Genomic DNA, 22,075 nt, shown 5'->3' with positions numbered 1-22,075 from the left:
TAAAAAAATAGTCAAAATCTAATTTAATAGTCTGTTTGACCTATTTAACAAAACACAAAATACAAAATATAATTTGTCAAAACATAAAATACAACAATATAATTTTTAAAAACAATATCTAAAAACAAAATAACATTTAAAAAGATATAATCACTTTTTAAAATAAAGATATATATATTTTACCAGTTTTTTTTAATAATCTGTTTGATGAGTCTTGAGTTAAAATAAATAAAAATAAAAAAAAAGATTGGGAATGATAAAAAAAATTAGTATTGTTACTTGATATCTTAACGTGTCTAACATTATAGTAGATAATATATCATAATTCATTAGTAATACTCCATCATATTTATTAAATTTAAATATGTAAATAGCAATGACATTAATAATGATATGCCAAACTCTTCTGATGTTTGTTGCACCGATGCCCTTAGCAATTCTTAAAATAAAATACCTAGTGTCACTGTGAAAATAAATAAAAGTTAACAAAAAAAATGAAAAAATCCAGTTGGATACGACAATACGTAGACATTATATATAAGGTAAGCTAGCTATGGCTTTAGTTGGGTTTTGGGTCCGCATAAAAATCAGTGTTTTTCTCTTCTCATCTCACTTCCGAAACGAAAATGGCTTCCTAATGACCCACCCGGACCCCCACCTTGCCTGGCCATGTTCCAGGCAATCTCTCTCCCGCCGCACCAACCGCTCCAGTTCACGCCGCCGCAGAGCCAGAACAGCTCCCTCCACTCCGCTCATTCCCTGGAACTTCCGCACCTTCGTCTCCACTACCCTTCGCCCTCGTTCTCCGCTGCCTGAAGCTGTTGTTCGTCTCTCCGCCAGAAAACTCGCCGCCGGCCTCTGGCATCTCCACTTTAAAGAACTCTCTTTCGGTCCATCCACTGATAATTCTCTGTTCACTCCACCAACTCATGATCGTCGTTCTCGTCCTCTGGTGTGAATCAATCTTTTCATGTCGTTTTTCGATGCTTTTAACCATTTATGCAATTTCTATATTGATCGGTATATTTTATTTGATATATTGTTTCTTACTGATATGAATGGAACCCCGCAGTGACGTAAACCTTCTCACCTGATTGATTCAATTTTTTCAAATCATCTAAAATAAAATTGAGAACTCAGTTAGTATCCATTGTAAACCCATATAATAACAAAACACCAGCATAATTCAAATTCAATCCCTTCAATGATGAATCTTATAATTTCTTTAAATACTCTTCAACAAACAATTCTTGACTGCCTTTAAACTTTGATATTCTAATTGATCTTTTACATGTTTTGTGTACAATTTTGTAGATTGAATCTTCTTTGCCGTATCCCAATTGTGTCTCGAAGAAAAAAACAAATGGCAGCTATGATATTTGCTCAAAAGCATCCAATGGGGTCTACTACATTTTCAGTCACCAGAAGACTGATCACAAACAACAAAGTACTAGTCTGTCCATAACTTCGGCACTGCAAGCAGAAGTATCGCATTGTAGATCGCGCATTAGAGAGCTTGAGGCTAAGAAGCTGTCCTTGAAGACGAAAGTTAAACATCTGTTGAATAAGCTTCAAGGTGAAAGAATCCCTTGGCAAAGAGTAGACCAGGACAAAAATTGTGCTGTCCTTGGGGACTTAGCGAGTGAATTGGTGAAGGAGAGGAAAAGCCGTCAGAGGATGGAAATTCTCAATGCCAAGTTGGTGAAGCAGTTAGCCGAAATCAAGTTGTCCACGGAGCAATTGATAGGGGACTATGAAGAAGAGAAAAGAAACAGAGAACTTGTGGAAGAAGTTTGTGATAAACTTGCTCAAAGGATAGGAGAAGACAAAGCTGAAGTTGAGAAATTGAAGATGGAATATGTTAAAGTTCGCGAAGAGCTGGAAGAAGAGAGGAAGATGTTGCAGTTGGCAGAGGTTTGGCGAGAAGAACGAGTTCAGATGAAGCTGGTTGATGCAAAGATTGCTCTTGAAGATAAGTTTGAGATGATGAACACATTGATCTTAGAATTCGAAAGTTTCTTGAGGTCTGCTTGTGGTTCCCTAAATGAGATGGAGTTAAGAGAAGCCGAAAGGATTCTTAAAGCAGCAGTAAGATCATTGAGCATTCAAGATCAAATGGAGGAATTCTCATATGTTCCCCCCAAGTCAAATGACATATACTCCATAATGGAGGAATTGCAGGAATGTTATGCCAAGGAGGAGAAAGTTGGACCCTCCAATAGTCTTAATGGATCTACAATGGCGAGTCATGAGATCAATGGATGTGACAAGAACCTTGTTCTACTGTATTCGAATTGCCTCAGCGATTACAACAGCGTTTTCGATGAAGGTACAACCAGAGCCTGTGCCTCCGTAAGCTGCACAAAGGATCAGTGTTCTTGTCATTCACCAGAAAGCTCTAATTCCTCCCTTAAAAGTGCCAACCATACCAACAATGATATTTTGAGAAACAGAATTGAATCTAATGAAGATGGAGGGAAATTATCTCCTACAAGTTCAGAAATTAGTCAGGTTTCAGTATCAACAAAGAAATCGAAACGGAGTTCATCATCTGTTTCAAAGATTTTGAGATCAGCTCAAATTTACAAGACTGTCTCTAGTGATGAGGGTGACCAAAGGGTTTCGAATGGGACAATGTCGTGTATGAAAACGTGTTCATCACCAGTTAGAGGTAAGCTGAGACACCGAGCACAGTGGATCTCGGCGAAATTGGCGAATCCACACATCACTAGAGGGATGAAAGGGTGTATTGAATGGCCACAACCACAAGCAATCCAAAACAATGTTGTGAAGGCTAAGCTTCCACTTTCAGAAGCAAGAATCGAAAGCCAGAAATCACAGTTGCGCCACTTTCTTAAACCAAAGAATTAGGTGAATTCTGTTCTCATTTATTTTGGTCAAGTATGTGTAAGAATTTAGCCATTCATTTCTCTCACAATTTATTTTTAGGGTACTAGTGTAAGCAGTGAAAGACATATTCAGTTGAACACAAAACCACATACATGTCTCTCTCTCTCTCTCTCTCTCTCTCTCTCTCTCTCTCTCTAATATAGTCTATATATGTATAATATTATGTAATGCTTTATACTCCATAGAAAGTAATATATCTCATCTGCTATAGTAGTAGTGTTCAATTATTTAAAAGGAGTAGAGTTGAAAAGCAGGACAATTTGTGTGTTTTGTTGAGACATAAACATGTTCGTAAGAATCATAAAAGTGTGCATGGGATTCTGAATCATATATAATAAAAAACGAAAAAGAAATGAAAACAAAGTGTTTCCTTTTGTTTGTTTGCATATGTGGTGGGGAGTCGGACCCACCAGCAAACCCTCATGTTTCCTTCCTTTGTATAAAAACCTACCGAAGCATGCTGCCATGCCATGTCAAAGCATGACCCATCCGACACGCATAGCAAACCCTTGTGCCTTTTCACATAGACATCATATGATTAAACATTCCTTCTCTTCAAATTGGACCCGATTAAACATTCTTAATCATTCACCCCTTTTGCACGATTATACCATCTCCATCCTATAACTAGTGTTATTTTTATAATAAAATAGTATAAAAATTACATCATTGTAAATTTCATCTATAACCTATGACACCCAATGATACACTAAAAAAATCTATCATTTCTATTTTTTTTAATGAAATGATACATTGGGAATAAAGTAATTTAAGATTAAAAAGATAATATAAATAAATCTACTGGCCTAATACTGTAGATCACGGTAAAATGGTGATGGCCTTAATTAGTTAATTATATTTGAGACTCAAGTTAAAATATTATATTTCTTTTAATTAATTTATATATAAGGTGATTTTCTAAAATTTAGAGTGATTTTGTATAAGTAAAATTATATGTATTTTTTCTTATTAAAGAAGAAAGTTATATATATATTTTTCAATTTTGAGTTCTTTTTAAATCAAGTTCTAAGTACAAATCTGACCGACTATACATTTAATATAGAAGAAAATAAATAATGAAAATATAAATAAAAATAAAAATGAGTAGTGCAAGCACCTTATATAAGTGGACACATCTTATCATTTGTTCATCCTTCCACTAAAAGTATGACAATCATACAAATGTGTACAAGAAATTTAAAAATAAATGTGAAAATTAAAATAAATACCCTTTTAATTAAAATTGACTAATCCATATTTGTATCATGGTACAAATTAGTTGTCAATTCTGAAATTTTTGTCACGAATTTTTGTTATATTCTATTGATTTCATCTACAATTTTTTTGTTCTTGAATTAGTATCTATTGAATTGTATTTTACTATCTTTCGTTATCCATTAAATATAAACTGTATTTTTTAGGGGCATATTTAGAACTTTGGTGTCAAATACTATAAATTGTTGTCTATTTTACATATATATATATGTGTGTGTAGAAATTGTATTTAAAAAAAATAAAAAGAGAGAGAGAGCTAAATTTTAAGATTTTCTTGGGTAAAAATTATGAAAAAATAAGTTTTCTGGAAAAAACAAAACTCCCACAACAACAAATTTGATATACAATGACTCCCTACAATGTCTTACACCATTGGTGTAAGACATTAAAACTTATCAGGGGTTTTAAATGTCTAATGGTGTAAGACATTGAAAGTTTATATTAATGGCTACAATTGGAAGACATTGAAAATGGTGGAAGTCGTTGGAAATAGGCTGGGTAGTGTTTATGGGTACATTCAACGTCTCCCACTGGGAGACGTGGGACACGTGGCACGTCTCCCGGTGGGAGACGTTGGATGTGCTCCCTTCATATATGACCAAAAATGCTTGTCTTCCTCACATATCATCACCAACCCGAGAGCATGCAAACCAGAGGAGAGAATTGGGGCTGCGTTTTTTTAGAGTTCTAAGGTATGTTTTATTTTATTTTATTGATTTTTAGTTAATTATTTTGCAAATAAATCATAGGTTTTGCATTAGGATGAGTAATATACATGATTTTGTGTTAGTTTTACATTTTTATGCATTTTTTTATATACATTGTATGTTTTTGTGGTTTTTCCATGGAAGTTTTTAGGGATTTATGATTTTTTAGTTTTTTTTTTAATTTAACCTATCACATTGTATATATTTCATTAGAGTATATATGTTCATGATTTTTTTAAATTTTTATCATTTTTTATTTCGAAATTTAGATATATTTTTGTATATTTGAATTTTTTTTTTAAATTGTAACTATTTTGTTATATATATAGTTATGTTAAAATAAATTTATTAAATAATTTATAAAATAGAAATATATGATAATTTTTATGTTTTTGTTTATTATTAAGTTTTTAGGTTATGAAATTTTACATTAATTTTTTGTTGAGGTTATAATTAGCAGCACATTCGGATTTTTTTTATTTGTTTACCAATATCATTTACTATTATTAGATATTTAGTGATATTTGTTTAGTAATGTTTAACATATTAATTAATTTAATTTCATAGGTTGTGATTTTTGTGGTGAGATTTTAGAGAGTATTTTGCATCAAAATTCCAATATCAATCACACATTTGAGGTAATTAAGTTTCTAAAATTACAATAATACGTTATATATTGCTAGATATTTAGTGATGTTTTATTTATTATTTATTAATTTAATTTTATTGGTTTGTGGATTTAATAGCGAATTTGATTACTAAGTGAAGTAACTTTGCTAGCTTTTGGATTAAAGATTGCAAGAGGTACATATATATTATCTTACTTCTACTTTTAATATTATTAAACAAATGTTAGAGGAGTTTGAATATCTTAAATATTCATCCATAGTGAAGTAGGTTCTGAGATTAAAATTGTGTGCTGCGGTGATAACGGAAGGTTGAGAACTTGTGTGTATTAGTGAAGTAGGTTCTGATAAATTTGACTGTGTGCTGCGGAGCTATAAGGAAGAAACTTATTGTATGTTGTTTGAATTGTTTGTTTTGATATTCACATGCAGATGGTTAGGTCACTATTATAGGGGAAATGCTGCCCGATTTTATCTAGGATAATAAAAAAATAGTTTTATATAGACATACAACTTTATCACGTGCTTATTTAGTGTTGTTTCTTTTCTTTTCCATAGACATAGGAAAATATATGGATAAACAGTGGATGTCAGCGAATAGGTTATCTGCGGAATATAGGAACGGGGTCGATTTGTTCTTAAGGTTTTGTTCGGAAAATGTGAAAGACCCAAATTTTACTTATTGTCCATGTCTTAAGTGTGGAAATGTTAAAAAGATGGATCTTAAAAAGATTAAAGAACACTTATATTTCAATGGGATTGACAAGAGTTACACAATTTGGTATTACCATGGGGAGATAGCTCCGATTGCTCCAACTCTACCAAGTAGACCAAAAGGAGTGAGGAGGAATATAGTGGAGGAGAACTGGGATCCATTAGATGAAATGATTGACGACGCACATTATGGATCAGGAGTAGACCCAAATAAGTTTGAGACACTCCTTAATGATACCGAGAAATCAATTTATCCTGGTTGTACAAGATTTACAAAATTATCTGCGCTTCTTAGGTTGTACAATCTAAAAGCTAAACATGGCTGGAGTGATAAAAGCATTACTGAGTTATTTGGTTTCTTGAAGGAGTTATTGCCTGAAGTTAATGAAATTCCAATTTCATTTTATGAGGCAAAGAAGACGTTATGCTCATTAGGCATGCAGTACGAAAAAATTCATGCATGTCCTAATGATTGCATATTGTATCGAAATAGTTTTGCAGACGCAAAATCGTGTCCTACTTGTGGTGAGTCACGATGGCAAAAGAAAAGAAATGGTGACGATGTCAAGGAAGGAGTACCTGCCAAAGTTTTGTGGTACCTTCCGCCAATTCCTCGTTTCATCCGATTGTTTAGAAATGCCGAACATGCTAAAAGTTTGTCGTGGCATGCTAATGAAAGAATAAAGGATGGTAAATTAAGACATCCAGCTGACACCCTTGCTTGGAAGAGAGTTGATTTGAAGTGGCCTTATTTTGGAAATGAATCTCGTAATATTCGTCTAGGTCTTTCGACTGACGGGTTTAATCCACACGCATCCCTTAGCAGTAAGTATAGTTGTTGGCCTGTTATGCTTGTTATTTACAATCTACTCCCATGGTTGTGTATGAAGAGAAAGTTTACGATTTTGACCTTGTTGATATCAGGACCTAAACAACCTGGTAATGATATTGACGTATATTTAGCTCCTCTTATAGATGACTTGAAAACTTTGTGGGATGAAGGGGTTAAGGTTTATGATGCGTATAGGCAGGAAGAATTTAATCTTAGAGCGGTCTTATTGTGGACAATTAATGACTTTCCTGCTTATGGAAATTTATCTGGGTTTAGTTTGAAATGATATAAAGCTTGCCCCGTTTGTCAAGAAAAAACATGTTCTGAATACTTGAAACACTCTCGGAAAATATGTTATATGGGACATAGGAAGTTCTTGCCTAATACGCATAAACTTCGGACTTGGAAGAAGGCATTCAATGGTAAACGAGAGTTTGAAGAGGCTCCTGAGCCATTGAATGGGATCCAAGTACTTGAGAAGATGTCTAAAATTGTGTTCAAGTTAGGGAAGCCCAAAGTTCGTACACCTACAAAGATGAAACGTAGTCGCAAGGCCAAGGTTGTGGAGGAGCCAAAAGGGTGTTATAAAAAGAAATCTGTTTTCTTCGAACTTGAATATTGGCCTTTCTTACTTATACGTCATAATTTAGATGTTACGCACATAGAGAAAAATGTATGTGATAGTTTGATTGGCACTTTGTTGAATATTCCTGGGAAAACTAAGGATGGAATTAAGGCTAGACAAGACTTGGTTGCAATGGGTATAAGGGATGAATTGACTCCAAAACCAGATAAGAGACGAACATATTTACCTCCTGTAGCTTACACTCTTACTAAAGAGGAAAGAATGGAAATTTGCAGATGTTTGTTTAATATAAAAGTTCCAGACGGATATTCCTCAAATATAAGGTCATTGGTAGACATGAAAAATTGTATTCTGACCGGCATGAAATCTCACGATTGTCATATTCTAATGCAACATTTGCTACCAGTGGGCATTCGATCTGTGTTGCCTAGGAGAGTTCGAGATGTAATCACAAGGTTATGCTTGTTTTTCAAGTCACTGTGTTGTAAGGTGATGGATCCGCTAAAGTTACCTAAGTTAAGAGATGAAATTGTTGAGGTATTGTGTGAGTTGGAGAAATATTTCCCGCCGGCATTTTTTGATATAATGATCCATTTGACAGTTCACTTGGTTAGAATTACTCATATTTTTTGATCCATGTGTGAGTTGGAGACTAATATGTATGTATTTTTTAAAAAGTTTCAATTTAATAATAAATTACTCATATTTTTAAATAATTAGTGTCCACACCAACCGGACAATGTGGCATGTGGATACTACTTAATGAGGATGTTGAAGGATTTGATTGAACATGCGAGTCCTGGGCATTACTTGAGAACGGTATTATTAATTAAAATTTACAAATTATTTTTGAAACTATAAATGTAATCAAATAATTAATTAATATATTTTACTTTATATTTCTTGCAGCTAACAAGCATATCATATACAGAGGCACAAATTGATGAGTTGTGACAAGAATGGGCGACATATATGTTGCCGATAATCCAAAGTTACCGACCTCGTTGATAGGTTTTTTTTTTTAATTTTTTAACTCTTTCTTCATACACAATGCAATATTTGTTCATTTTGAATATTTATAACAAATATTGTATTTCTTGTATATATCTAACAAATATATTTTTTTCTTTCAATTTAATTGATTATTAAATTAATTTAAATTTAGATTAAAATAATTTCAATTTAAATTAATATTATTTCAATTTAATTAATTATTAAATCAAATTAAAATAATATTAATTATAAATTTATTTAATTTATTTTTTTTAAATGTGGGAGACTTTCAATGTCTCCCATTGGAAGAGGTGGGAGACTTCCCACGTCTCCCAATGGGAGAGGTGGAAAGTCAAACGTTAACTTTCCACCTCTCCCATTGGGAGACGTGAGAAGTCTCCCACCTTTCCCAATGGGAGACGTGAGATGTCTCGTAGGGACTTCCCACGTCTTCCATTGGGAGAGGTGCGTCACTTCTCACGTCTCCCAATGGGAGAGATGGAAAGTCAACGTTTGACTTTCCACCTCTCCCAGTGGGAGACGTGGGAAGTGAGGCACGTCTCCCAATGGGAGACGTGTGATATATACCTACAATGACCCTAGCAACAATGTCTCACTTAGTGGGAGACATTGTAGACTTCCAATGTCTCCCAATTAAAGTCATAAAACATCTATTTTGTTGTAGTGTCCTATTACTAAAACATGAGTTTTTGTCATTTTCCCCAATCAAGCCCAAATTATGGCTCTGGAATTAGATGCCTAAAATGAAAAAAGAAAAGAAAGAAAAGGAAATTCACAAAAATACATCAACATTTAAAAAAAAATATGAAAAATATGTTAGATTACAAAAATACGGAATTTTTATGAAAAACACGGAGGGGCAAAAGTGTAAATACGGAATAGCAGTGAAATACAATTTTTTTTTTTGTTAATAATCGTTACAAATTCATAAACATGTATTACAGATGCATAAACCAATTACATAAAAACATTTTTGTAAACAACATTTACAAATATATAACCAAGTTTTATAGATTTGTAAACAAGTTTTACATTTTTATAGACAATATTTACAAAATAATTCGTTGCTAAATTTTTTTATTTTTGTAACAATGGTTTACATAACTAATTTTATAACTAAAAAAATTTATATTTGTGACTAATATTTTTAAAAGTAAGTTATGAATTTAGTTAACATATTTGTAACAAAAATATATAAAACTAAATTTGTAACTAAAAGATATAATTTTATTTTATAACTAGTATATACAAAAATGTTAAATTGCATTAAACAAGTAACATATATATTTTTTTTTTAAATTTGTAACTACTAATAAAGAAATAGATTATATTGATTAAATATATAATGTTTTATGTAAGCATAAATATTTATTTAATATTAATAATTATATTCATTTTAAATATTTATAAGTAAAATAAATTTATTTGTAATTATTATTATTATTATTAGCGTACCAAAAGTATGTATGAACTAATTATTGAAGAGAAAAACAAAAAAAAAAACTAAAGTGTACGAGAATACAAAGAAAAGAGTAAGATGCTATTGCCTGTGTGTATATATATATAAATATTCATTTTTTAGTTTAAAAATAACGTGCCCAAAAGATTTAGAATTGTATAAATATATATAAACATCTATTTATATATATAATATTAATTCGAGGAACTGATGAAGGAGTGCATAATTACGTGGGTGTGTAACCAAATTAGAAAGGCTGAAAGTTAATATAGAAAACAAGAGTTTATACTATAAATTTATAATTATTTTATGGGATTTTTCAAAAATATGGCTTTTATACCATCAATGTGCAAAAATATGGAAATTATACTTTTCTTAATTTGTATGGGAAAATTTATTAAAGACAAAATTAAAATATGAGAAACACAATTAGTAGCTAACTAAAATATGGAAATGTCACTTTTTTTTTATCATAGTTATATTTTCTTTAATTTTGAAAGTGATTTTATTTTTTTATTTTTTTCAATTTTTTAATTATTTTTTCAGTTATTTTTTTTCTTTTTTCCTTACTTATTTATTTATTTTTCTACCAATTTTTTTCTTTATCTTTTTTTTTTCTTTCCATTTTTCCATTCCACCTCCTCTTCTTCTTCTTCTTTATTAATTTATCAAATTTTTTATTTCATTTGTAATGTTTTTTTTTCATATTTTTTCAGTTTTTTTTCCTTTTTTTTCTTCATTTTTGTATTTATTATTTTCTCCTCCCATTTTTTTTTCTTTTTTCACACATATGAGCTTTTTTTTTCTTTCTTTTTTTCTTCTTCTATTTTTTTTTTCATTTTTCAAACATATGAGCTTTTTCTTTCTTTCTTTTTTTCTTCTTCCATTTTTTTTTCAATTTTTTCTACCAATTTTTTCTTTCCATTTTCCCATTATTTTTCTTCTTCTTTTCATTTTTATTCATTCATCTATTTTTTCCTTCATCATTTCTTTTGTTTTGTTTTTTCATATTTTTTTTAGTTTTCTTTCCTAAGTTTTTTTTCTTTCTTTTTTCTTATTTTTTTGTACTTATTTTTTTCTCATGCCATTTTCTTTTTTCCCCTTTTTTCACACATATTTTAACATTACATAATTATTTTACTATTTTTTATGTATTATCTTTTATTATTGTAATTTTTTTTATGGTTTTTTCCACTATATATAAAAATTCAAATCAATTTTTTCAGCATTTTCTTTTTACTGTAATCCTTATAGGAACACCAAAATTTGGAAATAAAACTAATAAAAATATGCAAACGTGAATGGATAACTAGTTACCCTGATGGGAACATTCAAATCTAGAAAAAAAAAATTATATGAAGAAGAAGAGAGAGAAGAAGGGGTGGATCTAATTTTTTTTTCTATCTTCAAATTTGTGGAAACTGGTTACCTTCCCGTTATTTGTATGTATATTTCTGGGGTAACTGGTTACATTCACGTTTTTTGTGTGTATATTTCTGTGGGTAACTGGTTACCTTCACGTTATGATGTGTGTATATATTTATGGGTTCTTTATGGTAACTAGTTACCTATGTTACTAAAATCATAGTTATTTATTCCTTTTTTCAATGAAGTGTTCTTCCTCTTTTTCATTCAGATTTGATGTTTCTTTTCATATTTAATAAGAGTAACCCGTCACTCCTCTTATGGTAACTGGTTACCCCTCTTATGGCAGAAGGTTACTTCTCTCAGGGTAACTAGTTACTCTTCCTGGTACATGTTATTTAACCTAGCTCTAGGATTTTTTTTTACATAATTGTCAAAGATAAATCAAGTAACTGGTTACCTTACCCAGAATTTGAAAAAAGAAACATACAATATAAAAATAAGAAAAAAAATGTTTATAATAAATAAATAAAAAATAATAAACACAATTCATATCACAAAAAAAAAAAAAAAAAAGATTTTTGCAAAACAACCAAATAACAAATTAGTATAAAATTAGTTATATAAAGAGAATTCTAATTCAAATTTTGACTTAGGAGTCAAAGAATTCTAGTAATGGGGAAGTTTCATTCCAAGTAAATTAAGAGTGCAAAAAAGATAAGTAAATATATTGTGATTGTTAAGAATGAGTAGTATATCAAATCATTTGTGTGGAGTGGAATTAAAGAAATTCGATAGAAATTACAGAATGTGAAAGTCAAAGGGATTGTTTGCTTACCCCAAGTGTTTGGCTAATACAATCTTAGAGTAGGACCCAAGAATAGGAGTTGGCTAAGATATATAATAGAACCTGATTATCAACCTACCAAAACACCTAAAAGGGTGGTCCCCATCGTTTATAATACTAAGACAAAATGTATATGCCCTCTTGCTATGTCTATATATGTGTATTTATTTGTTCTGGTGCTTTAATTGTACCAATGTCCTTTAGTGCATTTCTTTTTCTTAATATGTTCAGTAACATTCAGTAAACTTTTTCTCTAAATTTTGTAGTTTTGCACCATTGATGAGGCTCTTGAGAAAAATGACCAATATTTTGTCAGAACTAATAAAAATCTCATGGACAGGAAAGGAAAATTATTATGAGAACTGGTTGATTTTAGATGGCAGGAGGAAGCTTTCAAGATATTTTTTAAAATGATTTTAAAATACCAACGACAATTCTTGCTTCATGCTTATTTAGTTGGTTTGATGGCACCTAAAATAATATAAAAAGTAATATAAAAAAGTTAAAATAAAATAATATATTAATATGAAAACTACCTTTTATAATAATTGAAAATGTAAGTTTTTTTCCATAAAAAATGTAGTATAGAAAAGTTAAAAAAAATTAAATAAAATGACATTACAAAACTATCATTCTACTTGAAAAAAAAAAGTTCAATGGTAATAAAGATATGGCATAATCAGAAATTTTGACAAAAATGTGGAAAAAAAAAAGCCATAAAAATGATAAAAAAGTATAAAAAGCCATAAAAAAATTATGCTGAAAAAAAAGCCATATTTTTGAAAACTTCAATAAAAAGTCCATATAAAATGTAATTTCCACTTATTTTATATTACCGTATATTTAGATTTATTTTTTCTCAAACGCCGTGTAATTTGTAATTAACCCAACAAAAAACGACCCATTTCCATCAAGCCCGAATTGTGGCCATAGAATGGAAGGCCTAAATTGAAGCCTCTCATTTTCATCAAGCCCAAATTGTGGCCCTGGAATTAAAGGCCTAAAATGAAGATATAACCTATAATTAGTTTTAACAAAGTTCAACTGGCTGCATTGCATTTGAAATCCAGCTATAGTAATAGTATGACGATTTTCTCTATGACCAAACCTCACTGCATATCTTATTTAACGAGGGAAGTCATGAAATCACAAAATCAATAGTAAAACTAAATTTGTAAAAATGGCACAAATAATGAAATCCAACAAGTACTGTCACAAAAATTAAACCAAAAAGTAGTATATTTTTTAAGTTTTATTAATGTTTCGGAAATACCATCAGAGATTTTCGTAAATTAAATGGCATAAGTTTTCGTAATTATTAAATACCTGTGCTAATTTCATTTTATCGTACTCGAGCATCCCACCTGATCGTCCTAATATATTATTTCTTCTCATTTGATTTCATACCATTAATCACACATCTTCTTGATAAAATCCTAGCTCCATTAACATCTATTTAGTCAATAAAAAAATAAAAACAAACTAGAAAATCTGACAATATTTTGATTAAAAAGTAGAAAAATGTTGTCAGATTTTCTAGTTTGCTTTTATAACAATAGGGGACCTTGTGTTTTGCGTGTTTTTGACACTTAGTTCTACATTGATTATGTGTGTGGATTGTAAGTGATATTTATGTTCAATCCTATTATTATTCTCAAAATTCATAATTGAGTTTTGAGATGTAGATTCCTATAAATTTTTTAGTTTTATATATATAAAAAAAATACTAGGCTGGAGACTAGGACTGAGCATAAAATCTGAAAAACAAAAAAAACTGAGTACATCGACCTTTTGAATACCAAAAAAACCAAAACAATTTAAACCGAACACTGAAAAAATCGTTAACGGCGTAAACCGCCACTATTCGGTCGGTTTGAAAAATTCGTGTGGACCGACCAGTTTGAACCGAAACCGACCGAAATTATAAATATATGTAGGTGATATTATGCTTATGGACTTTTAATTATGTTTTCAAACTTTCAACTTTGTGAATGTAACTATGTTCTATGTATTTATGTTTTAAAAAAGCACAAAAATGGATACTAACAATCCAATTTTTTTAGTTTTTTTTTAACTAAAACTTTCTAAAAAATTGTGAATTTAAAAAAAAAAAAAAAAAAGAACTTCGGTTTGGTTGGTAACCGCTGTCTAAAATGGTTGGTTTTTTTTTAATTGGTTTGGTCAGTCAGTTTTTGGATCGCGTCAATTCGGACCGAAAACCGAATTCTAGATTTAATTATATAAAAAAAAATCGCTCAAACCGACCGATGATCAGCCCTACTAGAGACCCTTGTCCATTTGATGTGTGTTTGCCAAAAGCTAAAAGCTTTGGCGCAACCTAACTTTTACTTTTTTCTAAAAGTACTATATATTACTCAAAATAAAAATATTTAAAATAAATTAATATGATAATAAAATAAATAATATTTAAATCTTAAATATTTTTTTATTTTCTTCAAAAAAATATTTTTATAATTTATATATATTAGATATTTTTAAATAATTTTTTTATTTTAGTATTTTCAATAAAAAACCACTTGGGTATAGAGTTTATCATGCACTATAATTTTATTTGTGCTGTTATATTATTTTAAATAATATAATGTTAGATTAAATAATGTGACATAATGTGATTTGTCATACTTTGTAACATATTATTGAGAGTGACAAAAATTGGACACATGTGTGTGGCAAATGTGACATATTTTGGAGTTACAAAAAAAAAAAAAAAAAAACTTGTAACTCCCAAATATTACCCAATAATGTGTAGATTTGATATTACACATTTTGATTTGAATTTCTCAAAAGCCATAAGAGATATGGCTGTTAGAGATGTGATTTGAACTCCCATAATGTGTATGGAAGTTACAAAATCAAGTGGGAATGAATTTGGAACGTTTTGGAAAATTTGGAAAATTTGTTGCTGAAAAAACGACTTGGGCCGCTGCCTATGTTTTTCAGGCCGCGGCCCAAGAGGCATAAACACATCGTGGGCCGCGGCCTGAGCGGCCTGAGCGACTGACAACATTTTCCAAACTTCGGTTTTATCCAATTTGAAACGTTTCCAACAGCCAAGTAACTCCAAAATCTCTATTTTAATTCCATAAACATCCAATTAATCATTGGTAACAGCCATGAGGTTGGTGGAATTTGAAATTCAAAGGGTGTCTCAAAACTCTATAAATAGGAGCCTAATGCTCACTTGTAAGACACACAATTTTCCATCCACAAATCACTTGGCTGGAAAATACAACATAGATGCTTGATAATTCTAGAGAGCTATTTCATAGAGAGATCCCTTAGTGCTTAGAGAATATGGGAAAATAAGCTTTTGGACAAAAGTTTTGAACCTTGTTCAATAAGTTGGTGACCCCCACTACTCTATACTTTGGTTGTGTGAGAGTTTGTTTTTTATTGATTTTATTTTCATTCTTTTGATCTTATTTACTTGTATTATTATTATTTTGAGTTTGTAATCTTCTTCTTCTACCTCTTTATATTTACTTGTAATTTGAGTAATTGAGTTGTAATGTTTATTTAATCAATTACCTTGTTTATTGTATTTTTTGCATAGAGTTGTATTTTGGTTTTTCCATATTTCCATTGAGTATAATATATATTCTCTAACATGTGGATCTCATAATATTTTCAAATTATAATTTATCAAAATCAATTCATATTTTTTTAAAAAATTAAAAATAAATAATTTTAATTTTAATATATTTAAATAAATACAATATTTATTTTGAAATATATTGAGTATGTTTAGTATGTGTGAATTTGTTTTAATAAAATAAATATGACATATATTTTGGACTTTTAATATTTAACAACACTTTAATCATATATGTAGTTTACTAAACACTCTGATACAACTTTCCAACTCACAACATTTTAAAATCTATAATTTACCAAACACTCAACAATTTTTTTCCACAACTATTTTTTCCCACAATATAGCTACATCTGCTTTTTCCCAAAGATCATGATTGAATTTTAAGATATAAATTATTGTAGGTTCTTGGGCTTTATCAAAAGAAAATAATTATAACAACAAAATTATATATTAGAGAAACTCTCATATTTAAAAATCAATGAATTTTTGGAATGTAAAGTTCACATATACTTCTACTAAGAGTAATGGATGAACATAAAATATTTTATAATGTGGTTTTATTAAATATTCTTCTCCACACGATGTCGAGAGATATAGGGAAAGTCTAGAAAATTATTTTGAAAAAAAAACTATTAAAACATATATATTGTACAAAATAAAAAAAATAAAAAAAAACGGCCATTTTGCTAAACACTCTACCTTCTAAATATTTTTCTAGACTCGATTCTCTTAATAACACACTCTTTTAATGAACATGTGGTTTAGCCAAAAAAAAAGTAATAATTTGAATAACATACAGACTCACTATTACAAAAACCGGCTTTTATGACATTTTTTTAGGAAACTCACTTAAATGCGAGCTTAAAAAACAACTCATAGACTTTTTAGGATATTCAGTGAGAGTTCTTAAAAAATAATTTTTAAGATACGCAGTGCGAGCCCTAATTACTGATATAGGTCCTAAAAGAATATATAGAAATTTAAGTCATTGAGGACTTTTAAGGATACACTTTGAGTGTCCTAAAAGAGTATTGAAGATACTTAAAGTGGACCCTAAAAAAATAATAATAAATAAGTATATTATATAAATATATTCTTAAGAAAATTATTAATTAATAATTAATAATTAAAAATCAGTATTTTATTAATTAATTAGATAAGAAAATTTCAATTAAAAAGAAAAAACAGATAACCTACAACCCCTATCTCTTTCTCTCGGATTCCCCCCCCCCCCTCACTCTCTCTCTCTCGTGCCTCACCTCTGTCAGGCCCGACAGTCGCCGTACCAGTCTTCGACGACGACACACACCACAGAGGCAGCTTTGCAGGCATCTGAAACCCGCATCCCCGCGAGCTCACCTCACACTCGTTGTCCTCCGTTGCAACCAGCCAGACAAAGCTCAGTCGTTGCCATGTGTTCCAAGGAGTTCCCCAACGTTTGGTGACCTCCAATCGTGGATCTAGCTACACGGTTAGACTCAGCACACCATGGGGAACAAAATATGCATGGATATCGGACCCAAAAGCCACTAGTGGTGCTCGCCGATGTCACAAAGTTTTGTGGCTTCTCAGCCACTTTGCGAATGCCACAGTGAACGGTCACCGCCACATTTCTCCTAACTATTTTTTTCTTTTGTTTAAATGATGCCAATAAATCTATATTACACATAATAATTTGATTTTGATCAAGGGTGTGCTTAATGTATACTAACTGTTTGATAAAATGTTTCAAATAATTTATCAATATTTTTCTAGAATTTTATGATTACTAATATGTATATTTTATGAATTATTATATTTATGAAATAAGTGGGACTTTTAGACAAATTGGTCACTTCTATTGTTCAAGAAATTGATTGGAATATTAAATTCATTACTTTTCATTTTGAGTTTGTACATCTAATCTAATCTAATATACGTATGTTTGATCATTTTTTGGACTATCTGGGATTGTTTATATGTTGTGTTTGTAGTTTTTAAAATTTGGGGATGTTCGATTTGCAGCTGTTATGCTGCCTATTTTATCTAAGAAAATTTACGTACTCGTATAGAGTTAATTATATAAAATTGTTGTTTATATTTAGAATTAATTAGAATAGTTGTTTGTTTAACGCCTAAAATGTGACAACCACTAAGCGGTGGTTGTAGTAAAATCGGGCGGCCTATCCACAAGGAGGTAACCTAAAATCAAAAGGTTAGTAGAAAATAGCACAAAAAGTTAGTAACAAGAAGTAAATAAAATTGTAAATGGAGAGATGTTTGAGATTTTGATATTGTATTTTGATAAAGTGATGAAATGAGATAAGTGAAATAAATGTAAGATGTAATCAAGAGTTTGAGAAAATGAAAGGTTTCAAGAATCATTCATATGCTTGTTTAGTTACTTGGTTACTTGATTTACAAAAATACACAAGTAAATAGTTCACATCCCAACATTTACTTGGAAAATCTAACATTAAAGTCCATAGTTTTTCTAACGAAAGTTCATTTGAGTTATAAAGTTCTTTACTTTAAAAGCACAATGTTAATCTTATGAAAAATCTAAAAATGACAAAATACCCAAGGGCAATAATGCAATAGAAGATTAGACATAAAATTATGTATCAATATTACTTTTACTAATTAGAAGCACATAGAAAGAGCATGACCAATCCTATATACTATTAGCATAAGTAAATAGAGATAACAAAATAAAGATAGAGATGAAAGAACATAAATAACTCAAATATATTACATTAAGAACATAGTAAATCAAAGTAGCAAAATAACATCACTTGCATATGGAATCATCCCTAACCTTCCTAGGAAGATTATGCCATTATACTCATGATTCTCACAAAATTCTAAAAAGAAAATATGAGAAGAAAGTGAGTGGAAATTTTGCTATAGTTTCTTTACTCTAAAAATTACATTTCAAATGTGAAGAAAGTGTCCCTATTTATAGATGGAGAGAATGACTAAAAAGAAATTAAATAACAATTTGGGGTTTACAAAATAAATCTGAAATATTAACAATAAAATATGATTTTGAAAAATCAAATCTTATTATTAATATTAACCTAGCTATTTTGGTGTATGGTCAAAATGTTCTTTTTTCAAAAAAAAAAAAAAAAAAAGAGCTTTGAAGCTCAAAGTGGAAATTTTGCAAGGCCCAAAGTGCTTAAAATATTGGGCTGAGGAGTACAATGGCAGCTGGGGAAAATTGGACCGGAGCTGGTGAAAGGAGTGAGCTGCTGCACGCGGCCCGAGGCGCACGCCACTGCAGGCGGCTGACAGATGCTGACGGCGTCAGGTGGCAGGCGGCTGGCTTGGCTCGGCTGCGGCTTGGCTGCGGGCTGCTGGAACCGTGGGCCTCCATTGGGCCTCAAATGAAACAAAAAAAAGAAGTTAACTACAATAATATCATTTTTCAGCTCTCATTTTTCAAGTTTAATTCTTTTCTTTTCTATATTTTTTTCTTTTGATTAGGCTCAAATGCATTATAATTCATATAAAATATTTTTAAATTAAATTAAAACTAATATTTTCCATTTAAAGAATATATCATAATAAATTCAAGAAAATATTATTCAAAACTTAATTTAATTTGAACTTAAACTTGATAAAATGATATCTTTTGAGCACTAATCATTGTTTATTGTTGTGTTTCATTGAATATCGATTATAATTTTGGGGGAATATTCATATGAAAAGATTGATTATTTATATTTGTTCCAAAATTTTTTTTAGATTTGTAACTATCTCATTGAATGTATAATTTTTGTTATTTTAATTTATAAGTTTTCAGATTTGTATAGGTGAATTTCACTATTTATTCATAATAGTGTATATAATTACTAAATAATACCAACACTAATTAATTTTTCAAAATGGTACAAAACTTTCACCAAGTACCAAAAATGCCCCTCTCATTTTTTTCCACCCAAATTTTTTCCCACACAAACTCTCTCACAATATCTATCTACTTCAGACTTTCAATCCCCGAAACCCAAACCCAAACCGAAGGAAACCCCAAAAAGCAAACGGAACCCGTTGATCTCACCTTCTCTCTTTCTCTTCTCCGAAGTCGGCCACCCAGAACTGTCGCCGAACCTGTCAAGCCAACGACGACAACACAGCTCAAACCCACGGTGTCGAACCCGTCAATCAAACCCATATTCTCATTAAGGTATATTCTTGAACCCTCGTGATTATTGCTGTTGTTTTGAACCCTTTGAATCTGGTGGTGTGGAATGGGTATGGTAGTTCTTAGGTCTGGGTTTTTCTGTGGTTTTTTCTGGGTTTGAACCAGTAGCTCGATAGGTTCGATGAAGGTTTGATAGAAGCTCGATGATATCTATGGTAATATATGAAACTAGCTCGATAGGCTCGATTATGGTTCGATAGTAGGCTCAATAGGGTTGTTTGAATGGTTCGATGGTGGATCGATAAGAGCTCGATGGATATGTGGTATTAGGTTAAAAAGGCTCGATATGTTCGATAATGCTTCGACAATAGGCTCGATGGATTTGTGGTATTAGATTAAAAGGGCTCGATAGGTTTGATAATGGTTCGACAGTAGGCTCGATGGATCTGTGGTATTAGATTAAAAGGGCTCGATAGGTTTGATAATGGTTCGATATTAGGCTCGATGGTTTTTTATGTAGACAGATTTTGCTTAGCTCGACACTGGCTCGATAGTCTCTATAGATTTAGGTTGTTGATATTGCTCGATAGGCTCGATAGTTTCTCGATAGGGTATGTTAGAGCTCGATTATAGCTCGATGACAACTTATTTCAGTTTTTTGATGAATTTTTTTTGAATTTTTTCCTAATTCTGTTTAACATTCTGTTTTCATACCAATTTTTTTCATGTGTTGTTGCAGATGCCTAAGTTGCTTGTTCTGTTTAGTGATCCCTTTCCTGGTCGAGTGACATATCGGGGTAGTAGCACTTTAAATCACGTTAAGACTAGGTTTGTGGAGCTCGGGTTGCTTGAAAGGGCTAAGGATTCCCTTTTCAAGCAGTTCTTTTTGGCTTCGAAGTTTAATTTCTCTGGAGTCTTGGTGCATCAACTGCTATTGAGGAAAATCGCCAGGAACAACGAAGATGAGGTGCATTTCTTCTTGGGGTCGAAGTCTTGTAGATTCGGCATGGGAGAGTTCGCCTTGGTGATGAAGTTTAATTATAGTACCTTCTCGTTACCAAAAGAGTTGGAAGAGCGTAATCTCAGCGACCGGTTGATAAAGGAATATTTCAACAATGCTGAGAAAGTAAAGCTCTCACAGGTGGACTGTAACGCCATGGTTACCCCAAGACAATTACGGTGAACTTTGAACCGTGAATTTAACTCGCTACCCGAGTTCTTTGGTTAAAAACGTGCTTCTAGGTGTTACTAACAGGTTAAGGTGGAAAACCAATCAAAAGGAAATGATATATTTTATTTAAAATATAAAACTGTTCATGGGCCCATCAAAACATTTACAAGTTATTTACAACTCAAAATGGTCATTATAGTTTAAATTTACAACCCGCCGACCTAAGCGGCAAAAATAGGGTAAACCCCCTGGTTCCTCTGAGAACTCTTTGGCCATGGTGGTCAAGCGGCCGCATATGTACACAGCACCACCTAAGCTCTCCACTCAAGGCTGGGTGAGCTTTTCTTTCCCTTTACCTGCACCACATAGCACCCATGAGCCAAAGCCCAGCAAGAAAACTCAATACTGCGAGAATATAACATCAACCGATGATCATAATAATCATCTAGGACTTTTAGTCCAAAACAGAGCAGTGACAGTTGTTAAGTCACTAAGGTGGGTTCCGTTCCCTTTTTTAGATAAGTGATCCTTTCACTAGCTTAAACAAGATAGGTATTTAATGAAATAGTCACCAACATATCCCTATTGAGTGACCATAGAGTCACAACAGTGGGATTTCGTTCCCTTAGCCATGTGACAAACAGTCACCTAGGCCTTTGGCCCTGGCTCTGAGTAACTAGTCATAGACTAGTCAAGCGCTTTAGTTTTCTTCAACTTTAGGGACAATCCAGCATTAATACCCCATATGAGTCATTCAATGCTGATGTCGATTAGATCTAATCTTTTATCGGATCTGCGTTCATGACGCTTATGCCGTTCCTGACTCT

The 22,075-nt window shown here is 31.3% G+C and overlaps 1 protein-coding gene across 1 annotated transcript; it reads left to right on the top strand.

The window, feature by feature from the left end:
• The first annotated feature begins 517 nt into the window (after positions 1–517).
• On the top strand, positions 518–3,137 carry LOC133795097 (uncharacterized protein At5g41620-like). The gene is made up of 2 exons (XM_062232547.1): positions 518–952; positions 1,315–3,137. The coding sequence occupies exons 1-2, from the start codon at positions 554–556 to the stop codon at positions 2,869–2,871; spliced, it is 1,956 nt and encodes a 651-aa protein (XP_062088531.1). The 5' UTR covers positions 518–553; the 3' UTR covers positions 2,872–3,137.
• The last annotated feature ends 18,938 nt before the right edge of the window (positions 3,138–22,075 follow it).

Source organism: Humulus lupulus, chromosome 8 (genome assembly GCF_963169125.1).
Source record: "Humulus lupulus chromosome 8, drHumLupu1.1, whole genome shotgun sequence".
NCBI classification, from domain to species: domain Eukaryota; kingdom Viridiplantae; phylum Streptophyta; class Magnoliopsida; order Rosales; family Cannabaceae; genus Humulus; species Humulus lupulus.
The sequence above is the reverse complement of the archived record's forward strand: the minus strand, read 5'-3'. Positions and strand labels throughout refer to the sequence as shown.

Bases quoted from the DNA above. Each gene is read 5' to 3' on its own strand.
- LOC133795097 (XM_062232547.1), top strand. From the start codon at position 554: ATGGCTTTAGTTGGGTTTTGGGTCCGCATAAAAATCAGTGTTTTTCTC. The intron at 953-1,314 runs GTGTGAATCAAT...ACAATTTTGTAG, and splicing joins ATCGTCGTTCTCGTCCTCTG to ATTGAATCTTCTTTGCCGTA.